The sequence below is a fragment of the Ictidomys tridecemlineatus genome, chromosome 14 (genome assembly GCF_052094955.1).
Source record: "Ictidomys tridecemlineatus isolate mIctTri1 chromosome 14, mIctTri1.hap1, whole genome shotgun sequence".
In the NCBI taxonomy this organism is placed as follows: domain Eukaryota; kingdom Metazoa; phylum Chordata; class Mammalia; order Rodentia; family Sciuridae; genus Ictidomys; species Ictidomys tridecemlineatus.
Window position 1 is genome coordinate 61,445,246 of NC_135490.1, and position 22,115 is coordinate 61,467,360.

At 34.9% G+C, this 22,115-nt stretch overlaps 1 protein-coding gene across 1 annotated transcript in view; it reads left to right on the forward strand.

The window, feature by feature from the left end:
* Kcnu1 (potassium calcium-activated channel subfamily U member 1) overlaps positions 1 to 22,115 on the forward strand; it is a 167,076-nt gene that overhangs the window by 36,803 nt on the left and 108,158 nt on the right. The window contains exons 6-10 of the mRNA XM_078031345.1: positions 921 to 996; positions 2,325 to 2,400; positions 6,951 to 7,121; positions 8,898 to 8,989; positions 11,950 to 12,060. Coding sequence (XP_077887471.1) covers positions 921 to 996; positions 2,325 to 2,400; positions 6,951 to 7,121; positions 8,898 to 8,989; positions 11,950 to 12,060 — 526 coding nt within the window. The remainder of the gene's footprint in view (positions 1 to 920; positions 997 to 2,324; positions 2,401 to 6,950; positions 7,122 to 8,897; positions 8,990 to 11,949; positions 12,061 to 22,115) is intronic.

Here is a 22,115-nt window from a genome sequence, read left to right on the forward strand (position 1 = left end):
TATGCTGTTGGAATCATCTATAAGTGTTTATCTTTCATTTTCTTTGAATCCTGACTGTTATTTTAAAAATTCCTCTCCCTAATCATGTGGTTTTAGGTGGTGTTTACAGAAATCTACTTTTGGCCTCAACACCTAGCAGTGTACCTGGTATACAGTAAGCATTCCATTGTTGTTGATGGAATGACCACAGCCACAATCTGAGAGGAAAAGATCAAGAATTCCATTCTCCTGTGGCATTGTTGTGTGGGGATCCCACATGCACTGGGATAAAAAGCCTCCCTTAGTTTTCAAAAGCTAATCATCATACCTACACATGCTGCAACATGTTTGGGAATTACTTAATGAGTTGTTTTGCCTTTAAAGTAGATACATTGACAGAGCATTTGTAGTATGTAGCTTTAATTGCTTTTCATGTAATCTTATATTTTTATTTCTTATCTATAAACATATACCAGTTTCCTTGCTACCATTATTAGAAAGCTGCATGAAATAAAACATCCGACAAATATTGAAGAGTTTATAGAAATTGGATAGTCAAGAGTGTAAGTGCTTGATGAAAATTTGCTCCCAGTTCAAAAGAAGAGAGTAAAATGAACAGTGCTCATTATTTGGAAGGCATGCTTTAACATGCTTTCTATTAACTCTACAACTATATAAAGTAGATATTATTAGAATTTCCAATTTAGAGATGAGGAACTATAGAAGTTAGAGAATTGTTTGGGGTGACATTGGCTAGTAAGTGTCAGAACCAGGATTTGAACTGCAGCTCATGTTCTTACCCTCTTAACACTACACATTTAGACATTTAGACATTTCAGGGAGGGAAAGAATGCATGTAATTCCAGTCGTGTTATCATTGAGGCTGCTCCCTGGGGGGATCCTCTTCATTTGGAATCTTTCTCCTTTTGATTGCTCTGTAGGTTTAAGGTTTCTAAGAGCTTTGCGGCTACTGGAACTCCCTCGAATCTTGCAAATTCTACAAGCCATCAAGACAAGGTAAATGCTAGCTTTGTCTGGCTGTACTGCTTGTTTAGTAGTTTGGATTAGAAGGAAAATGTTAACTGGACCTCAGGCTCCACTCAATTCCCAACAGAATTTCAGTGTAAAAATCATGAAGTCCCTCAGTATTCATATTATTTATTCATTTTCTCCCATCATGGTACACTGGCCCCAAACTTTGTGATCGTTTTAAAGAGACTGTGTTTTTTTGTTTTTTTGTAAATTCCAGTTGACTTCTTGTTCTAGGTCCCTCCACCAAAAAATAAACAATAATTCAAAGGCTTTGGCTCTACACATTTTTTTAAAAATGAATCATGTTTCTCCTTGCCAAGTAAAATAAGAAGCATTTTTTTTCAAGTTTAGGAGTGTAACAGTTCCTCTGTATGTGAGAGTTGTCCATTTGCATCAGTTAACTACGCTTGCAGAAATAAAGTCATGGCACATTAGGTAAAATTTTACCTAGATGCATGGTTTGATCCCCAACCTTGGGAAAAAGAAAAAAAAGAAGAAGACCTACCTACATATCTTCAAAAAACAACAAAATCCAAACAACTTTGAGCAGCAATACATCTAAAATTTAAAGCAGTTTGGTCTGTTAACTACTCAAAATCTACTCACCCCTATATTTTCTACATTTTCACTAGAAAAAATCAAGTATTACAAGCCAGGTGCATTTCATTGCTAAGAGTTTGTGCATTGTGGAGAAGTCGGGGAAGGAAAGGCTATTCTTGTGTGACAAATGGTGCTGCCTGAAAATCACAGAGTTTTCAGCTAAACTCTTGGGCCTTCCTGGGGTGACAGGAGGATCTCTGACCCTCTTCCCTCCAGGATTCTGCTCTGAGTTCAGCAATCTCAGGGACTCTACATTTCTGTGATTTACTCAAAATTTCATTTTGCAAGCCCACTCCCTGGATTGCTGGGTATATGCATTTTGTACTTTTACTTTAGACAACATAATAATCTAGTAGATTGATCTTATGATGATCCTCAAGCTGCGTATTTTTAAAGGCTACATAATAGAAGGCTAATAGATGTTACAGCAAAATTCACAATTTGAAATAAATAGGACCAGTTGAGTTAGAGAGCCGGGTTTTCCAGACTCTACCATGTATGAATCAAGCAAAGAATCTTGTAGTAATGCTGATTAGTAGCTAAGGGTGGGGCTTGGAAGTCTGTATTTGTCATACCTTCCCCTGGGAATGTCATTATTTCAGGTGTATGATTCAAATCTTGAATAGAAAGCAAAATCTAAAAGGATGAGGTTTTCTTGTTATTTTGGAGCCTGTTTGAGGAGACCCAACAGCTCTTTGTCTTTCTTTCTCTAGTAACTCAGTGAAGTTTTCCAAACTGTTATCAATAGCTCTCAGTACCTGGTTCACGGCAGCAGGATTCATTCACCTGGTAAGCATTGCATCAGGATGCCTAACAGTGTGCCTGTCAATGTCAGCAACCTTTCTTCAAAAAAATGAATAGGAATCTGCATAGAACAGAGGGTTAACTTTTTACTACCCCTATATAGGGCTGTTTCTCACCTTCATATCTCAAATATGTGTCTCTCATGATCACACCTTGATAATCTGCTCTTAGGGAAAGAAATAATAAAGTCTGAAGTTATGCATAATATGTAAAATTTATTGCTAAATTTCATGGAGATCTAGGGATTCTCAAATTATATATATATATATATATATATATATATATATATATATATATATCTTACTGTGCACTAGGCCCTGAGTTCAACCCCTTAAAGGAGGGGGGTGGGGGGAGAGGAAGAGGAGGAGGAGGGAGGAGAAACTCAATTTAAAAATTTCAAACACGGAAGCTATATAGTTGTCCAGGAGGAGTTGCTATTGCCAAAGAAAGTTTTTATAAAAAATATATATTTTTTAAATTTTTAGTGGACCTTTATTCTATTTACTTATATGCCATGTGAGAATCGAACTCAGTGCCTCACACATGATAGGCAAGAACTCAAGCACCTTAGCCACAACCCCAGCCACACCAAAGGAAGTTTTGAGGCTCCTGAAATTAATCGGAATATCTCTCTGCTTCCTTAACCTATAGGAAGGACTAGTTCCTATCCCACATAGTGAGCCACACAGTAAATGGATTGCATCAAAATGAAAGAAATTCCTGGTCTTTACTTCTTGAGGACAATTGAGGAGCAAATGTGAAATTGATGTGAAGAATGTGAAAATTGAAGTGGGAGGTTTAAAGCCTAAAGAATCCTTAATCCTTTGAGAAAAAAAACAAAATAGAAAATATAGGACCAGTCCTGTGGCCTTGACTCTGTCTCTCAAAATCATTTATAACAATAACAAGAACAAAAAGTCAAACCACTTACCATCCTCAATTTATCCAGGAAAGGTTAAATACTAAATGCACACTATTATGGGACTTTTGAAAAATCTGAAGCCAGCCACATTCCTCTTTAGCACTTAAGCAGGGGAAAGTTTTTCTTGAAGATGTGTCACAGCAGGAAAGGCAGATCCTTGAGTGTAGAGAATTAGACCTACAGTCATGCAACTACCCAGGGAGAAACAATTATCAGTGTTCCTGGAGAGATTTGCTGGCCATCCTGGAAGGCTGAAAGTTGTCTTCAATGGCAATTCCAGTTAGAGGATTTTCAGCTAATGTGCCTATCAGCATGTTTTATTTTACTTAATTAGGTTTTCATTTTCTGTTTTCTATCTTTTTTAATTAGTTGCTAACTTTTATGGAACACTCACATAAAAATCCAGACTTCTAAATTCTTTGGGAAAATGCAAGAGTGGAGTAACCCCCACACTCTCAAGGCCACCAAGAGTCATAGTCATATAAAAATCCAGATTTCTAAATTCTTTGGGAAAATGCAAGAGTGGGGTAATCCCACACTCTCAAGGCCACCAAGAGTCATAGCTGAAGAGTGACTGCTCCCTGTGTGAAGCAGGTGCTCTTGGGTTGGGCATGGGATCTGCCTGACCCACTTAAATCATTGAGGTCTCTTGCTTGTCCTCTCTCTAAGCATGTGAGCCTATTACCCCACTGGGCATGCAGTCCCCCAGCTGAGGAGACTTCTAGGAAGGCTGCATGCAGAGAAAGGAGAAGCAACCAAATGACTTGTGAATTAAAGGGCTCTATTTGAGTCACACTAATTTCCACAATGTAAAAAATCTAGTGGGACTATACTCATTAGATGTATTGGGAGACTGTTTGAAATGACAGATCAAAATAAAAGTTATCATGATTCCAACTCAACACCTTTCCATACTCACAATATCCTGCTGAAAGTTGATACCAACAAAAGATGAGCATTAACAAGAGATGAATCAGTGTGGTACCTAAGATTCAAATCTGTCAAAAATAACAAGGTGTCGGGGAAGGGATAGAGATACCACTATAATAGTAGTTACATAATACCAATCATTACAAGATAATTTGCCCAGGGGAACAAAGAAAAGTTAAGAAAATCCCTCATTTTGAAAAAAAAATGCAGAGAACTATAAAAAAGACTGAAATTATCCTTCATACAATAATTTATAAGGTTTTGACTATGGAATTATTAAACAATTGGAGGAACGGAAGAACAGGTTGAGAGATAACAGAGAAAAAGAAGAAATTATTACAGAGCTGAAATCATATTAAAAGAAACCAAAATAAAATGACACAAACATGTTCAGAAACATGCATGACAGGACAAAAGAAAAAATACTGATTTAGAAGATACATAATTGTGGAGAAGAAACAGGAAAGATGGATAATAAGATTGATTCAACAAAGTATAAATATTATAAGTATTTTCAAAAGAAAGGATGCAAAAAATGGCACCAGAAAATTGTTTGAAAACATGGTTGTGCATCAATAGATTAAAAAGTACACTGTATTCCAGGGAAAATGACTCTAAATTATTATTATTTGGGGGGTGATGGGTTCCAGGAATTAAACTGAAGGGTATTTGACACAGAGCCACATGCCCAGCCCTGTTTTGTATTTTATTTAGAGATAGCATCTCACTGAGTTGCTTAGCATCTTCCTTTTGCTGAGGCTGCCTTTGAACTCTTGAGATCCCCCTGCCTCAGCCTCCTACGCCACTGGAATAATAGGCATGTGCCACATCACCTGGCAACTTTAAATTATTAATTCCAATCATGTTTTGAAACAATCATTGACTGCCAAGGATAAGGGAGAGAATCTATGCAGAAGAAAGCAAGACCCACAGAAAAGGGGAAAAACCTAGCATCATATTTCTTGGTAGCTTTACTGAATACCAGAAAATGATAGAGAAAGTTTGTGTGAAAAAAAAATGTAACCTATTTTATTACTTTAAGCATCCAAGGGAAATAACACCTGTGAAACCCTTTCAGAAATGTATCCTGATCAAAAGCAGCTGCAAAGGTCATGAATCAAAACTAAAAACAAAGCAAAACAAATGGACAGTCCATGATGAAAAATAGCGTTAGTGATTACTGACTTAATTTAAAAGACAGTCAATATAACCAGACACCTTATGGTTACAAACTAGAATGTGCATGTGCCACAAGACTATAACTAATATAATGTTAGTGGAGAGGTGAGAGAAGATGGGAAAGTATCCTAGTATTCTCCTCCTACGTGGTGTCCCTTACCTAAACTGCACTGAAAGATAAAGTTTAAAAACATGAGATTCGGTTTTGAAATATGGAATTAGATAATGATTCAGTATCTAAACACTGGTCCATGATCCTCTGCCTTAACTTTAACTTACTTCCCATCTTGGTCTAATGGGTTGATGCCAACATGGTAAGAGAAAAAGCATAGTGAACAGATAGATCAGCTTAAGGCTGCCAACTCTCTTTCCCCATAAACTACACGGGCAATTTAAAGAGATGCTGGGAAAGTAACAAGGGATTTGAAACACTGAAGTAAGAAATACTCCCAAAGACAGTGAGTTAAATTTTAAAGGGCTATTTAAATTATTTTCAAGGATATTCTCAGATTGAAATCAATTTGCTTTTCTTCTATACAATGTATTTCTCAGGGATAATATTGAATCCCTGTGCCAAGATGTTGTGAAAGACAATGGAGTTTAAGCTTCAAGGAAACTGTCCCAATATACAGGAGTGACTTAAATTTGGCTTTCATCTGATGTATACTAGTCTTAAAAATAGTGAAAACCCCAGGAGTCAGCAGAAGCAGATTGGTACATGTTGCAACAATATCTAGTATCAGCCATGGGAATATATATAAAAAATATATATAAAAAACATATATATAAAAAATATATATATAAAATGCATGACATATATAATACATAATAATAACTATTATGTTATATAAAATATATATTATATTTTACATATTTATAATACTCATAAATGCCTGTTACTACATTTACTTAATAGAAAAAAAGATAATATAATAAATTTAGTTTTCTTAAAATGTAAAGACTCCAAGGGAAAAAACAGGAAAATATTTTTCAGAGGTTTTTTTTTTTAAATCACTGGAAATATTTTTGCAAGGAAAGGGGGAAATACTTGGGAAGGTTGTCTATTTTTCTTATACTAGTATTTATGTACAAAGCTCACTAAAATGAAGTACTCATTTGCTAAAATGTTTTTTTTCCTCAATGGTGTTCCTAATCTGGTTAGTGAATGAAGATGAGTGGTAACTGCTTGACCTGAGAGACTTTGGGGTCCCTGGGCTCTAGTCTGCCACGGCATGCTTCATGAGAAGAGAGATGGGGCAGTGGCCTCCACTCCATGGAGTATTTCAGATACAGAGCACAAGCCACAGGTCGCCTCAGGTTCAGCAATATTCACAATGAAGAGAACCCAGGCTTTACAATCACACCTGAAATATGCAAAGTCCTCACAGCAGCCTCAGAATCATTTAATGTTTCATTTGGAAGAAATTGAGATTAATTTGAGGTCTTTGTTCTAAACCTTCCCTTAGATTCCATTCAGAAATCTAAATCTTTTCTCTTTAAACAGGTGGAAAATTTTGGTGATCCCTGGCTCAAAGGTAGAAATTCACAAAATATAACATATTTTGAGTCCATTTACCTGGTCATGGCAACAACGTCAACCGTCGGCTTTGGAGATGTGGTAGCCAAGACATCCCTAGGACGGACCTTTATCATGTTCTTCACCCTGGGGAGTTTGGTGAACAATATTTTTAAGCGTATTTTGAATATAGTTATATGAACTGAAAAATACTGGTTAGTCACCAGAGGTAAAGGTTTGAAGCAGGTGTCATGTGAAAATGAGAAGATGCATAAATTCCATATTTTATAAACTGCATCCCCAAGAGCCCAAGGTACAATTTTTTGGTTTCTAGGGGGCAAAGGATGGTAGAAAAGGGAGAAAACTTTCCTTAGCCTCTACCTTGATTTGAATAAACCGATCTTCCTTCATCTTTTACCATCAAATTAAAGTCTTTCTTCTGAAGAAGGAAATTCGAGATTTGATCTAGGGAAAGTTCTATTTCATCCAGCCCAAATGAGTAAGCTCTTACCCATCAGCATTTAATTTCAGATAAATGAGCATCTATTCTTGGTTTAGGAATATATTAAGGGCAAAGGAAGGCTCCTTTTCTTTTAATGAGTTTTATTTTAGTTACTTAAACACTATCACAGAGCTGGGTACAGTGGTGCATGCCTGTAATCCCAGTGACACAGGAGGCTGAGGCAGGAAGATCATGAGTTCAAAGACAGCATTAGCAACTTAGGGAAGACCTAAGCAACTTAGTAAGGCCCTAAGCCAGACCCTGTCTCTAAATTTTTAAAAGGGAGTGGGTGGGGATGTAGATCATTGGTTGACTGTTGCAGAGTTCAATCCCTGGTACCAAAAGGAAAAAAAAAAAAAACAACAATAAGAGTTCTGTACTGCATCTTCTTTCTCATACCCTCCTGTCCATGGTGTTACATCCTTTCATCTCAATTATTATCTCTTAAGCTCCCTCAGCCCCATGATCCTTTCATTTTTCCAAGGCCCAAATAGTGCAAAGTCAGAATCAAGAAGGGAATTGAAAGTTATGAAGGGCAAAACCATAAGAGAAGTGACCTTCCCCTTACCTTTGCTTTATCATGTTGTATGCTGAAAAACATTTTATTAAATTTTAGCCAGATCCAAAGGCCAATCAAGAAAAATGGTCTCCCTTTTAAAATGCAGATAACTGTCATATCCCCTGCTAGATGGAAGAAAGTTGTATGTGACTTTTTTTTTATTTTATATTCTTGGAATTTTGGAACATTTGTAAAAATAATGAGACCTTATTTTGGTCTATTTTTCCACATATGAGAGTAAACATTCAACCCTTCACCTTTTTGAATATGGCTTTTGTCATAAAGCATCATGTTTCATTCATTTACCAACACAATTTAATTCTTTATAGCTGAGTAAAACTCCATTTTGTATGTACATATGCCACATTATCTTTATCCATTCATTTGTACACTGGCACTTCAAGTGGTTCCATATCTTACTATATCACTATGGTATATTGATTCTAGTTTTTGGGGGGTATCTACCAAGGAAACTAGACTGAAATAAGGGGGGGGGAAATAGAGAGGAATTTCATGAAAAAAAAGATCAATGGAACAGAAGAAGGGGATTGATGGGGAAGTAGAAGGATAGGAAAGGAAAGGAATGGTGGAATTGAATTGACCAGAATATGCTATGGATATATATGAATATACCACAGTGAATTTCATCTTTCTGTTTTTTAAAAAGCTATAAATAAATTGAAGGAAGACCAATAGAATAGAGGAAGAAGAACAGGGGGAGGGTTTTGGAGCAGAAGTACTTGGGACTGAAGGTAGAACAAATTATATTCCATGCTTGCATGAGTGTGTCAAAATAAACCCCAATATTATGTATGACTATAATGCACTGATAAAATATAATGAGACCTAACATTTTATTTGCTGATCCTCTTAGATATTGTTTGCGAACTATATCCCTGAAATGGTGGAACTTTTTGCTAACAAAAGGAAATACATCAGTTCCTATGAAGTGGTCAAAGGGAAGAAGTAAGTATCATTTAAGTGTAATTTCTACTGTTTCACATATTCCACTAGGCACATACCTTATAATAGATGCCTACTAACTGACCTGGTTACAGATCAAAGGTGAACATTTTGGCAAGTTTTTTCATCACTGAAGGGACTGTACTAGAATCAATACCATACAAATAAATATTTGATACAAACTACTATATAGACACTTATAAGGACATTAAATCAAGTAGGCAAACCTAAATAATAGAGTGGCAGGGATTCTCCAAAGAATACTGACATTTAATTGGGAATAGAAGACATTTGCAATGGAAATACACTTTCTGTAGCAAACTATGAGCATATTGAAGGAGGTAAAGGATGATTTCAAGGTGAAATGAAAGCTGATCACAGTGGGTCATGCCTGTGCTACTAAGTTCTTGAGAGGCTGAGGTAGGAAAAGCTTTTGAGCACCAGATAAAAAATAAACAGTTATAAGTAGGGGACTACAGAAGAAATATTGAAAAATAATTATTGGCTACAAAGACTAATAAAGGGGTGGTACCAGTGTGAGGTTGAATAGACAGTTGTCACTCAGATCCCCCTGTAGAAGCACTATTTGTGCAAGGTTTTGGGGGATCTTGTGCAGGTTGTGGTCTGAGTGTTTTATGTGATAGCTGTTATCTTGTAATTTTGCATAGAAACTGCTCCTTCATTACCTCCTGTCTTTTCTTTCTTTCTTTCTTTCTTTCTTTCTTTCTTTTCTTTCTTTCTTTCTTTCTTGTCTTTCTTTCTTTCTTTCCTTCTTTCTTTCCTTCTTTCCTTCCTTCCTTCCTTCTTTCTTTCTTTTCTTTCTTTCTTTCTTTCTTTCTTTCTTTCTTTCTTTCTTTCTTTCTTTCTTTCTTTCTTTCTTTCTTTCCTTCTTTCTTTCCTTCCTTCCTTCCTTCCTTCCTTCCTTCCTTCCTTCCTTCCTTCTTTCTTTCTTTCTTTCTTTCTTTCTTTCTTTCTTTTAAACACAGTGACTCCATTTTTATTCCAAAAATATGTAGAACTAAAATAACAGATAATGTTATAATCCACTGTCAATAAATAGTAGTGATTTTGGCAATATTTCTACATTCTTTTTAAATATTTTGGATTGTTCTAATTAGTTATACATAGCAGTAGAACTCATTTTGACACATCACACATAAATGGAGTATAACCTCTCATTCTTCTGGTTGTATATGCACAAAGGGTCGTAATGTCCTATTCATTCTACTATCATTTCTTCCCTCATATTCCTTCTCCTCCTTCACTTTCCACTATCTAATCCAAATCTACATTCTTTATCACTATCTAATCTCTTGTGTTACTAATTGTCTCATTCATTTCCATCATATGGTGAACTTTTGGCAAACTTTACATAATGGATAAAGTTAAAGCCACAATTCAAACTTAAAATAATTAAGGTAATTGAGTTGCCTTAGGTAAAACTCCCCTAAACCACTTGGAGCTCATTTTTTGGGCAAAGATTTGCTACAGTGAAGAACAATTTTTTACCTCCTTCTACAGTGCTTCTAAAATTATTGATTTTGTCTAAGTTATGACTATTTATTCCAAGGAGGAAAACTATATGTGGAAGTGTTTTTATTCTATTTTCTTCTTAACTTACGTTACCTTTTTTTCCATTACTATTTTTCACATCTATGAAGAAAAGAAGGCATTGGAGACCTTAAATGTAATATAATTGTTTTTCATTTAGTCCCCACAATAAAAAGGCACATTGGAGATTAATCCCTTTGGAGAGATTTCTTAACACATTTGATTAAAAAAAAACCTTTGTTGACCAAGAAGTATAAATAGAAAAGGAAATATATGTTGAAATTAATGAAAAATAACTAATATAAAGTAATGGAATAAACCAGATAAGCCAAAGTCTCAAAATCCGAAACTTTTCATCTCAGAAAAGGCATATGAAATGCATGAAATATCAGCCACTAGGGTTAGGAAGTTTTAGATTAATTTAGGCTAGAATTATTCCTTCCATTTTCTTAAATGATTAATAGGGAAATAGTTTTTGCAAATATGCTAAGCCTAAGAAAATTGATGGCTGTTTTTCATCCTGAAAACATTTATTTCTGTACCTATCTTAGATTTCTCTCCATATGGCTTATTTTGTCTTATATACCTGATAATTTTAGATGTGGAACTGATCTAGAATAGGAGACCAGCTCAACAACAATATTTCCCATTTGCTATGGAAAAGTGAATTAAACCATTCTGAGCCTCAGTTCCTCAATGAAAAAAAAAAGTCTATATCAGAGCATCAGAAATCCAAGGGAGAAAAACTGAATGAGAAATCCATTATAAGTCATAAATAGCTACAATAAATCTAGCAATGATTGTGCTCCTGAAAAACTACATGCAATTCAGTGGTTTGGAAACATGCCATATTTGAGATGAGCTAGAAGACCACAGAAGTCTGGTGCTTTTGTACATTGGAGATGCAGCTCTTTGTGTTCCTATTTAAAAAATCTGAGGATTTAAAATCTAAATTTATTTGTAATCAGGGTTAAGCTAATTGTCATCCCTAAGACCTAATAAGAAGCTATAATCAGTGGATTCTACCAACTACTGGTAGAAAATTGCATAAAAAATGAACATGTGACATACATTTCCCTTGTCATTATTCCCTGAACAACTATTTGCAATGGGAGTACAAGTTCCATAGCAAACTATGAACCTATTCAGGGAGGTAAAGGCAGTGTACTAACTATTTACATAGCATGTACAATGTATAAGGTATCATAAGTAATCAAATGATGATTCAAGTAGACAGGAGAATCTGCTGAGTTATATGCTATCAATATATCACTTTATATGAGAGATTTGAGCATCTGCAAATTTTGGTATCTTTGGGGGTCTTGGAATCCACTCCCTGTGGATATGGGGAATCCACTCCCCATTGTACTTTTGTTCTTCAGATGACCTTTCTGTCTACTGTTCTTACCTAGGTTCATTGTAGTCTGTGGAAACATCACTGTAGACAGTGTGACCGCTTTCCTGAGGAATTTTCTACGTCACAGGTCAGGGGAAATCAACACTGAGATTGTTTTTCTGGGAGAGTAAGTATATCTGTAAGGTTCTAAATGGGTTCTAAATTAATGCTCGAAATATTTACACATACTTTAATGGGAGAAAGTTACCTTTATAATATTCCTATAAATTTTAGGAAATAATAATAAATAAGAAAGAAAAAGAAGAGCAATATCATGTCCAGAGTTAACCTCTGCAAATATTTTGGGATATATCTTACCAGATGCTTTCCTAAATGTATTTTAATATTACTTAAGTGGCTCTATTAGCTGGCATTTAGTTATTCTACACGTGCTATTATCATATTTGACCATAATTTTGTGCACAAATCTTATGTCATACTTTCTTATTACTAATTGAACTGTTAATTCTCAGAATGGGAAGTGTGAAGTTCACATGGAAGCAGAAAGGATTGGCCTTCGTGGTGTTTTTGTTCTATCCAGTACACCTATCCACCAGCAGAGTTCAAATCAAAGAGTTTGTCAAACACCAGGGAATACATATTTAATACAGAGAGATTTTTAAAGCATAGTTGAAGTGTGTGAAATGAATTCTTATTGTTTCATTTTACAATATTCAATTTTAGTTCCCAGTAAAATTGAACAATTGTGTGTGTTTTAACTGTTCTCATTTCTTTTTGAAATTCCTATTTCTTTTATGGTCTTCTATCAGGGGAGTCATCTGTTGGCTTATTGACTTTCAAACACTCAATATATTTTGATATTTGCTCTTTTGTGTCTTTTGTTGTGTATACATGTTCTACTGTCTTCTGCCTTTTAATTGTGTTTGTGTTTTTAATATGGAAGCACTTAGTTCTCATGTGTTCTAATCCAACAACTCATTATTTCAGCTCTTTGCTTTTCTGACCTTCATAGGCCTCTCTGTTACAGAATTAAGTGAATATTTTTGTAGTGTTATTATATTTTCATATAATGATTTTTAATATTCAAGCTCTCTGGGATTGATTGTGTGTGATAATAACAACATTATTTTTCTCCAGTGATTAATCAATTGTTCAAACATCATTCACTGAGTAAGTTAGGCAGATTTGAAATAGCATTTTGATCTTACAAAGGATTGTATGTGGGATTGCCTTGACCTTCATGCATTTTATAGTTTAACACTCTGCACAATCCACCATGATTTTGAATCATCACATATGTGATCTACAATAACATTTATTACTTTATGCTGCTATTGATGGACAGTAGTTTTGTTTCCACATCATTGCATAAATGGATAACTAATACAAAAGAAATGATACTGGAAGTGGAGTACTGTCTTTCCAGGAGCCAAAATACCCTTTCCAAGGTAGGCAGAGGCTGGAAAGTTTTCATGGATATTGTTGGCACGGCTGGAAAGACTGAAGAAATTGCTACCAGGTGCTATAGGAAGCACAACCAATGTTATCATTATAGAATTTTTGTAATAATTTCTCTGGCAATAGCATGGATGATAGAAAATGTACCTCATGAAATTATGAAGTTGGCTAAGAAGATTTCCCCTAAAGAATACCGAGTCTCACTTATTTTAGTTTAATCATAAGGATATTATAAGGAATTTGTTTTAAATGAGAAATTCTTTAGTTTTCAAGCAGAACAAAGAGTAAGTATAAAAGTCCCAGAACAGTCTCTCCAAGTAGCTAAAAATATATCACAGAGAAAATGACCTCAGAGGAAAAAAAATTCAAGTCCAATGTGCACCCTTATAATGTCTGCTCTCAGGGTCAGTCTCCAATCAAGAATGTGACTACCAGGTTCTTTAGACTTCAGAAAGATGTAGAGCAATGATCTATAGATGCTCTCAGTCAGGCCAAAGGTCTTCAAGAAGCTGAGACATTCTTCTAGGAAACTTTACATTCTTTAAGAGAAACTGTCTCCAAGAATATGAATATGATCATGACATAAATCTGAACAAGATTTTTAGAAAATATTCAAGTCTTAAATTTTACTAGTAATAGTCCTGACAGTTTAGAGTAAAAGGGATAGAGAGAGTGCATAAGAAAAAGCATGCCCCTAAGCTCCTAATCTAGTGCAAGCAGAAATCAGGTAGTATCAGGTACTTAAGTACAAACGGAGGCCATCTTACTAGGGAAATGAAAGATGGGGATTCAGAGACAAGTATCAAAGAAAAATGAATTAGTTCATGAGGACAGACCTGAGCAACTGGACCATAATCAAAACAAATATTCTCTGCTCAGGAAGTAAGTGATCCCAATAATATATGCTCAGATAGAGTTCAGAATTTCAGAGAGATAGACTTCAGATTTCTATGTGCTCTCTATTACCACCCACTCCCTTATTAACTGGGAATGTCCAGTACAATTTTTTTTTTCTCTCTCTACCTCATAATGGTATGTCAGTTGATGATGTGAGAAGCTATTCAGTTCACAGGTCACTGGTCTTGGGATTAGGTGGAGCTATGTGTCAGGAGACACATGCAGATCTGAATCAGATTTAGGTGAGAAGATCCAGGAGTTTGAGGTGATGCCATAAAGATATAGGACTTTGGGGGAAAAGTGAGAATGTTTCGTGCAAGATAAGGATATGAATTCTTATGGCCGGACAGAGGGAAGACTATGGTAGATTATTTTTAAAGAAGGTTATTCTTTCCAAATACTTATACATAATCCATTCTTCCAACCAAAAGTGGAGTCCCGTACTCCCCTTTATTAAATCCAGGGTGGCCTTTTAACTTAAATCTGCTCTTGCTTTTGATTCCTTTATCTAATAAAATGTGTACAAGTGACAGTGTGTCCATTATGGCCAGCCATCTTCGAAGAGTTCTGACAGCTTCTGCTTTCAGTCTACAATCATCCATTCAGATGGAGAAAGAAGCCCATTCAGCTTCCAGCCATTTCAGATAGCACCATTGAGTCAAGAGACATGTAAATGATGTCATCTCAGACACTGTAGCCCACTAAAGCTCTCAAGACACATGCAATCATAGAAGTTACTCCAACAAAAGCACATGAAGCAGCACTATCACCCAACTGAGCCCCATTGAACCAACGAATGGAAGCAAGTCATATTCACAATTCCTTGAAGATAGATTTATCTTCACTTCTTTGAAGCCCCTTGGCTTGAGTAAGAGAATCTTCAGGTCACCTTCCAACATCTTTCTGAGCTCTGAAAAAACTGTTGTATCCTTGATTGGAGCCTGACCCTAAGATCAAATGCTATCGGTGTGCACATTGGACTTGATTTTTTCTCCTGAGGTCATTTTCCTTTTGACACCACTTCTTGCTATTTTAAGTCACAAAGATACTGCAAGAATTTATACAAAAATGAATAACTGATGCAGAAATGAACCCATTTATTTCTTTGGTAATAAAGCTACAAAAAAAATCTAAGGTATATTTTGAAATTTCACATAGTTCAATTACTAACTCACATTTATATAATTCAAAATACTGGTTACATGGAACAAAAACTGTGGCTACATTAAGCAAAATACATAAGTTGAAATCATCAGCTTTCCTCTGAAGCAGCCAGACAACTAGACTTAGAGATGACACAATAAGGAATGAAGGTGATACAATGCTTCTTTTCTTGAGTAATTTTGATTATTATCATGCATGAGGGGGTACATGGCTGTAGACTTTATTATCTTTTCTTGTTTTCAATGAATATATATTATATACTTTTATATGTGCTATTTTTCATGATACAAGTTGAAAGATGAGAACTTTCTGTGGTTCACAAAAGATGTCATTTCTCAGACTGAAAACATAATGCTGATAAAGATAAATGAAAATCATGTACACATAAACTTACTTAAAATGTGGAAATCAAAACAGGGCAAAGAGAGGCAAGCATGTTTTCGCTGTTGTAACATAGAAGGGACACCTAATTCAACACTGTTACACATGGGATATATCGGGGTGCTCATCCAGGAGAAAGTTACCAGTTGAGAGAATAGTGAGTGTTTAAAGTTTACACATCAAAGAGCAAAATATTCATCATGAACTCTCACCCTTTCCACTTTCCCCAGTCCTACTACTCAGAGATAACCACCCCAACTTTATGTTATTATATTTCTTCCAACTTTATAATTATGTTTGACTATTATTTTGACTTCTCAGTTGTAGGCAGGATTAACCACCACAGGTTGCAGATGAGGTTGCAGATGAGCATTGCCCAGCTCCCCACGACTACCTCCTTTCATCATTCCAAAATAGTTATCTTAGAACTTGCAGTTATAGGAGAGTGCTTATATCATTACAGGAATAGTGTTTATATCGTTATGACTAATAAAAATTGCTTCTTGCAGATTCAAGTAGCATGTTATGGTATACTGTACTGTATGTCTCCTCAAAATTAATTTTCAATACTTACAAGATTGCCTCTCTTTGTTATATGTCTATCATGTACACTACATCACAGAGGATATATCCTGATGATATATCACAGGTATACCCTGACATTTTTTAAACTACTCCAACATTAAGCAATACAATAGGAACAAAAGTTAAGTGAAAAAAAAACATTTTAAAATATTTTTTAGTTGTCAATGGACCTTTATTTTACTTATTTATATGTTATGCTGAGAATTAAATCCAGTGCCTCACACATGATAAACAAGTATTCTACCGCTGAGCTACAACCCCAGTCCTAGGTGAAAATTTTCTAAGAGTTGCACATGGGCTATTGCAGTATTTTAAAAAAATATGGTAAGATTTCTATTTACTTTTAATTATCAAGGAAATAATTAAGAATCATGCTTAAAACTTTTTAAATCTTTTAAAAAATCTTATTTTATTGGTTCTTTTTATTTATATGTGCTGAATCCATTTTGGTAGAATTATAAAAGCATGGTACATATTTTATTCTAATTAGGACCCTAGTGCCTCTCCTTCCCTTTCCTTATCCCCTGCTCTTGTCCCTCTATTGATTTTCTGCAGTTTACCCAGTTATTTTTAGGTAATTTTTTATTTGTTCTATTTGTTATACATGACAGTGGAATGCATTTTGACACATCAGACATCAATGGAGTATAACTTCTCACTCTTCTGGTTGTACATGATATGGAATCACACCAGTACTGTCCAATTCATCCTACTATCCTTCCTACCCCTAGACCCTTCCCACCCTTCACTGGCCTCTGGCTAATCCAAATTACCTCTATTGTATCCTAGCCATGCCCCCACTGTGAATTAGCATCCTCGTATCAGAGAAGACATTCAGCCTTTGTTTTGGGGGGGATTGGCTTATTTCACCTAGCATAATAGTCTCTAGTTCCATACATTTACCTCCAAATGCCATAATTTCATTCTTCTTTAAGGCTGATTAATATTTCATTGTGTATATATACCATTAATCCATTTATATGTTGAAGGGCATCTACATTGCTTCCATAGTTCCGCTATTGTGAATTGAGCTTCTATAAACATTATGTAGCTGCATAAGTGTAGTATGCTGATTTTAAGTCCTTTGGGTATAAACTAAGGAGTGGGTTAGCTGGGTCAAATGGTGGTTCTATTTCAAGTTCTCTGAGGAATCTCCATGCTGATTTCCATAATGGTTGCACCAATTTGTTGTCCCACCAGCAATGTATGACTGTATCTTTTTCCCTACATCCTCACGAACATTTATTGTTTCTTGTATTCTAGATAATTGCCATTCTGACTGAGTGAAACAAGATCTTCAGTGTATTTTTTTTTCATTTCTCTAATTGCTAGAGATGATGGACATTTTTCCATATATTTGTTGACTGCTCATATTTCTTTTTTCTTTTCTTTGAGAAGTTCATTTAGTGTCTTTTGCCCATTTCTTGATTGAGTTATGTTTTTTAGTGTTAATTTCTTTTTAGTTCTTTGTATATCCTGGAAATTAACACTCTACCTGAGGGGCAGGTGATAAAGAATTTTCTTCCAATATGCAGTGTCTCTGTCTCTGTCTCTCTCTTTCTCCTCACACTCTTGATTCTTTCCTTTGCTATGAAGGACATTTTTAGTTTGATGTCATCCCATTTATTGATTTTTTAATTTACTCCTTGTGTTTTAGCAATCTTGTTATGGAAATTGGTTCCTAAGCAAACATGAAGCAGTGTTGGGCCTTCTTCAAGTATGTGCAGAATTTCTGGTCTAATTCCTAGACATTCAATCCACTTTGATTTGCATTATGTACAGGGTGAGATAGGGGTTAAATTTCATTCTAGCACATATGGAATTCCAGTTTTCCCAGCATAAATTTTTTTGTTTATTTTTTATTATTTTATTATTTTTTAAAATATATAATAACAGTGGAATGCATTACAATCCTTATTACACATAGAGCACAATTTTTTGTATCCCTCTATATAAAGTATGTTCACGTCAATTTATTCCTTTAAACATACTTTTTTGCATTATAATTCTTAATACACATATATACCACAATTTTCATCTCTTATTGCTCTGTAGTGTAGTTTAAGGCCTGGTATAGTGATGCCACCTGCTTCACTCTTTCTGCTAAGGATTGTTTCAGCTATTCTGGGTCTCTTAATTTTTCCAGATGAATTTCATGATTGCTTTTTCTATTTCTATGAAGAATGTCATTGGGATTTTGATTGGAATTGCATTAAATCTGTATAGTACTTTTGGTAGTATGGTCATTTTGATAATATTAATTCTGCCTATCCAAGTGCAAGGTAGATATTTCCATCTTCTAAGGTCTTCTTTGATTTCTCTCTTTAGGGCTCTATAGTTTTCATTCAATAGATCTTTCACCTCTCTTGTTAAGTTGATTCTCAAGTATCTTATTTTTTTTTTGAGGATATTGTGAACAGGGTAGTTTTCCTTATTTCCTTCTCAGAGGATTTGTCACTGATATACAGAAATGCCTTTGATTTATGGGTGTTGATTTTACATTTTGCTACTTTGCTGAATTCATTTACTAGTTCTGGAAGTTTTCTGGTGGAGTTTATTGGGTCTTCCAGATATAGAATCGTATTGTCAACAAATAGTGCTAGTTTTAAGTTCTTCTGTTCATGTACTTCTTTCTTTCATTTCTTTCATATGTCTAATTGCTCTGGCCAGTGCTTCAAGAACTATGTTGAATAGAAGTGGTGAGAGAGGGCATTCCTGTCTTGTTCCAGTTTTCAGAGAGAATGCCTTCAGTTATTCTCCGTTTAGAATGATGTTGGCCTGAGGCTTAGTGAAGATATCCTTTATGATGTTGAGACATGTTTCTGTTATCCCTAGTTTTTCTAGTGTTTTGAACATGTAGGGGTATTGTATTTTGTCAAATGCTTTTTCTGCGTCTATCGGGATGATCATATGATTCTTATCATTAAGTCTATTGATGTGATGAATTATATGTATTGATTTCTGTATGTTGAACCCTGGGATGAATCCCACTTGTTCATGGTGCACAATCTTTTTGATATGTTTTTGTATTTGATTTGCCAGAATTTTATTGAGTATTTTTGCATCTATGTTCATTAGAGATATTGGTCTGAAGTTTTCTTTGTTTGAAGTGTCTTTGTCTGGTTTTGGAATCAGGGTGATATTGCACTAATAAAATGAGTTTGGAAGTACTCCCTCTTTTTCTATTTCCAGAAATAAATTGAAGAGTATTGGTATTAGTTCTTCTTTAAAGGTGTTGTAGAACTCAGCTGTGTATCCATTCAGTCCTGGACTTTTCTTGGTTGGTAGTCTTTTGATGGCTTCTTCTATTTCCTCACTTGTTATTGATCTGTTTAAGTTGTGTATATCTTCCTGACTCAATCTGGGAAGATCATATGACTTAAAGAATTTATTGATGCCTTCACTGCCTTCTATTTTATTAGAGTATAAGGTTTCAAAATTATTTCTAATTATCTACTGTATTTCTGTAGTGTCTGTTGTGACGTTGCCTTTTTCATCACGTATGCTGGTAATTTGAGTTCTCTCTCTCCTTCTCTTCATTAACATGGCTAAGGGGCTGTTAATTTTATTTATTTTTTCAAAGAACAGCTTTTATTTTTGTCTATTTTTTGAATTGTTTTCTTTTATTTCAATTTCATTGATTTCAGCTCTGATTTTAATTATTTCTTGCCTTCTACTGCTTTTGCTGCTGATTTGTTTTTCTTTTTCTAGGGCTTTAAGATGTAGTGTGAGGTCATTTATTTGTTGACTTTTTCTTCTTTTATGGAATGAACTCCATGCAATGAATTGTCCTCTTAGTACTGCTTTCATAGTGTTCCAGAGATTTCCACATGTTGTGTCTGAGTTCTCATTTACCTCTAAGAATTTTTTAATCTCCTCCTTGATATCTTCTATAACCAATTGTTCATTCATTAGCATATTGTTTAGTCTCCATGTGATGCAGAAATTTTTATTCTTTATTTTGTCATTTATTTCCAATTTCATCCATTATGATCTGATAAAATGCATGGTAGTATCTCTACTCCTTTGTATTTGCTAAGAGTTGCCCTGAGGCATAGTATGTGGTCTATTTTTGAGAAGGATCCATGTGCTGCTGAGAAGAAAGTGTATCTGCTTGATGCTGGTTGATATATTCTATATATGTCAATTAAGTCTAAGTTAGTTATTAATTGTGTTATTGAGCTCTATAGTTGGTTTATTCAACTTTTGTTTGGAAGATGTGTCCAGTGGTAAGAAAAGTGTGTTAAAGTCATCAAGATTATTTTGCTGTGGTCAGTTTGACTCTTGAGAAGAGTTTGTTTGATGAACATAGCTGCATGATTATTTATTATTGTTATGTCTTATTGGTGTATGGTTCCCTTGAGCAGTATGTAATGTTCATCTTTATCCTTTTTTATTAACTTTGGCTTCAAGTGTACTTTATTTGATATGAGTACAGAGACCCCTGCTTGCTTCCACAGTCCATGTGAGTGGTAAGATTTTTTCCAATCTTTCACCTTTAGCCTGTGTATGAGTTTTCCTATCAAATGAGTCTCTTGTAGGCAGCATATTGTTAGATCTTTTTTTAAATCCAATCTGCCAGCCTATGTCTTTTGATTGGTGAGTTTAAGCCATTAACATCCAGGGTTACATTGAGACCTGGTTTGTATTTCCAGCCACATTTGTTTATTTTTGTAATTTAACTTGACTTGGTTTTACTCTTTGATGTTTTTCTTTTAGTGCACTACCTCCCTCTGCTGGTTTTCATTGTTGTTTTCCATTTCATCTTCATGAAATATTTTGCCAAGGATGTTTTGTAGTGCTGGTTTTCTAGCTGTAAATTCTTTTAACTTTTGTTTATCATGGAAGGTTTTCATTTCATCTTCAAATCTGAAGCTTACTTTTGCTGGATACAAGATTCTTGGTTGGAATCCATTATCTTTCAGAGTTTGAAATATGTTGTTCCAGGATCTTCTAGCTTTCAGGGTCTGTGTTGAAAAATCTACCACTATCTTAATTGGTTTACCCCTATATGTAATCCAATTTCTTTCTCTTGTGGCTTTTAAAATTCTCTCCTTATTCTGTATGTTAAGCATTTTTCATTATAATGTGTCTTGGTGTGGGTCTGTTGTGATTTTGTGCGTTTGTCATCCTGTAGGCTTCTTGGATTTAGATTTCTGTTTCATTCTTCATGTCTGAAAAGTTTTCTGATAATATTTCATTAAACAGATTGCTCATTCCTTTGGTTTGGACCTCTATGCCTTCCTCTATCCCCATAACTCTTAAATTTGGTCTTTTTATGCTATCCCATATTTCTTGGATGTTCTGCTTGTTGTTTCTTATCATTTTCTCTGTGCGGTCTTCATTCTTTTCAAGATGATATACTTTGCCGTTGTTGTCTGATGTCCTATTTTCTAAGTTTTCTGCTCTGCTGGTGATGCTCTCATTTGTGTTTTTAATTTGGTTTATTATTTCTTTCATTTCAAGGATTTCTGCTTGTTTTTTTTTTATAACCCCTATCTCCCTATCGAGGTGATATTTTGCTTCTTGGATTTGTTTATGTAGCTCATTGTCAAAGTGATCTTTCACTGTCTGTATTTGTTGACTAATGTCTTCTTTGAGATTCCAAAACATCTGTTTAATGTAAATCCTGAAATCTTTCTCTGTCATTGTTTCTGCTGTTTCTGTTAATTATTCTAATAGTGTGTTACCTTGAATTGTTTGTGGTACTTTTTTCCCTTGTCTTTTCATGTTGCT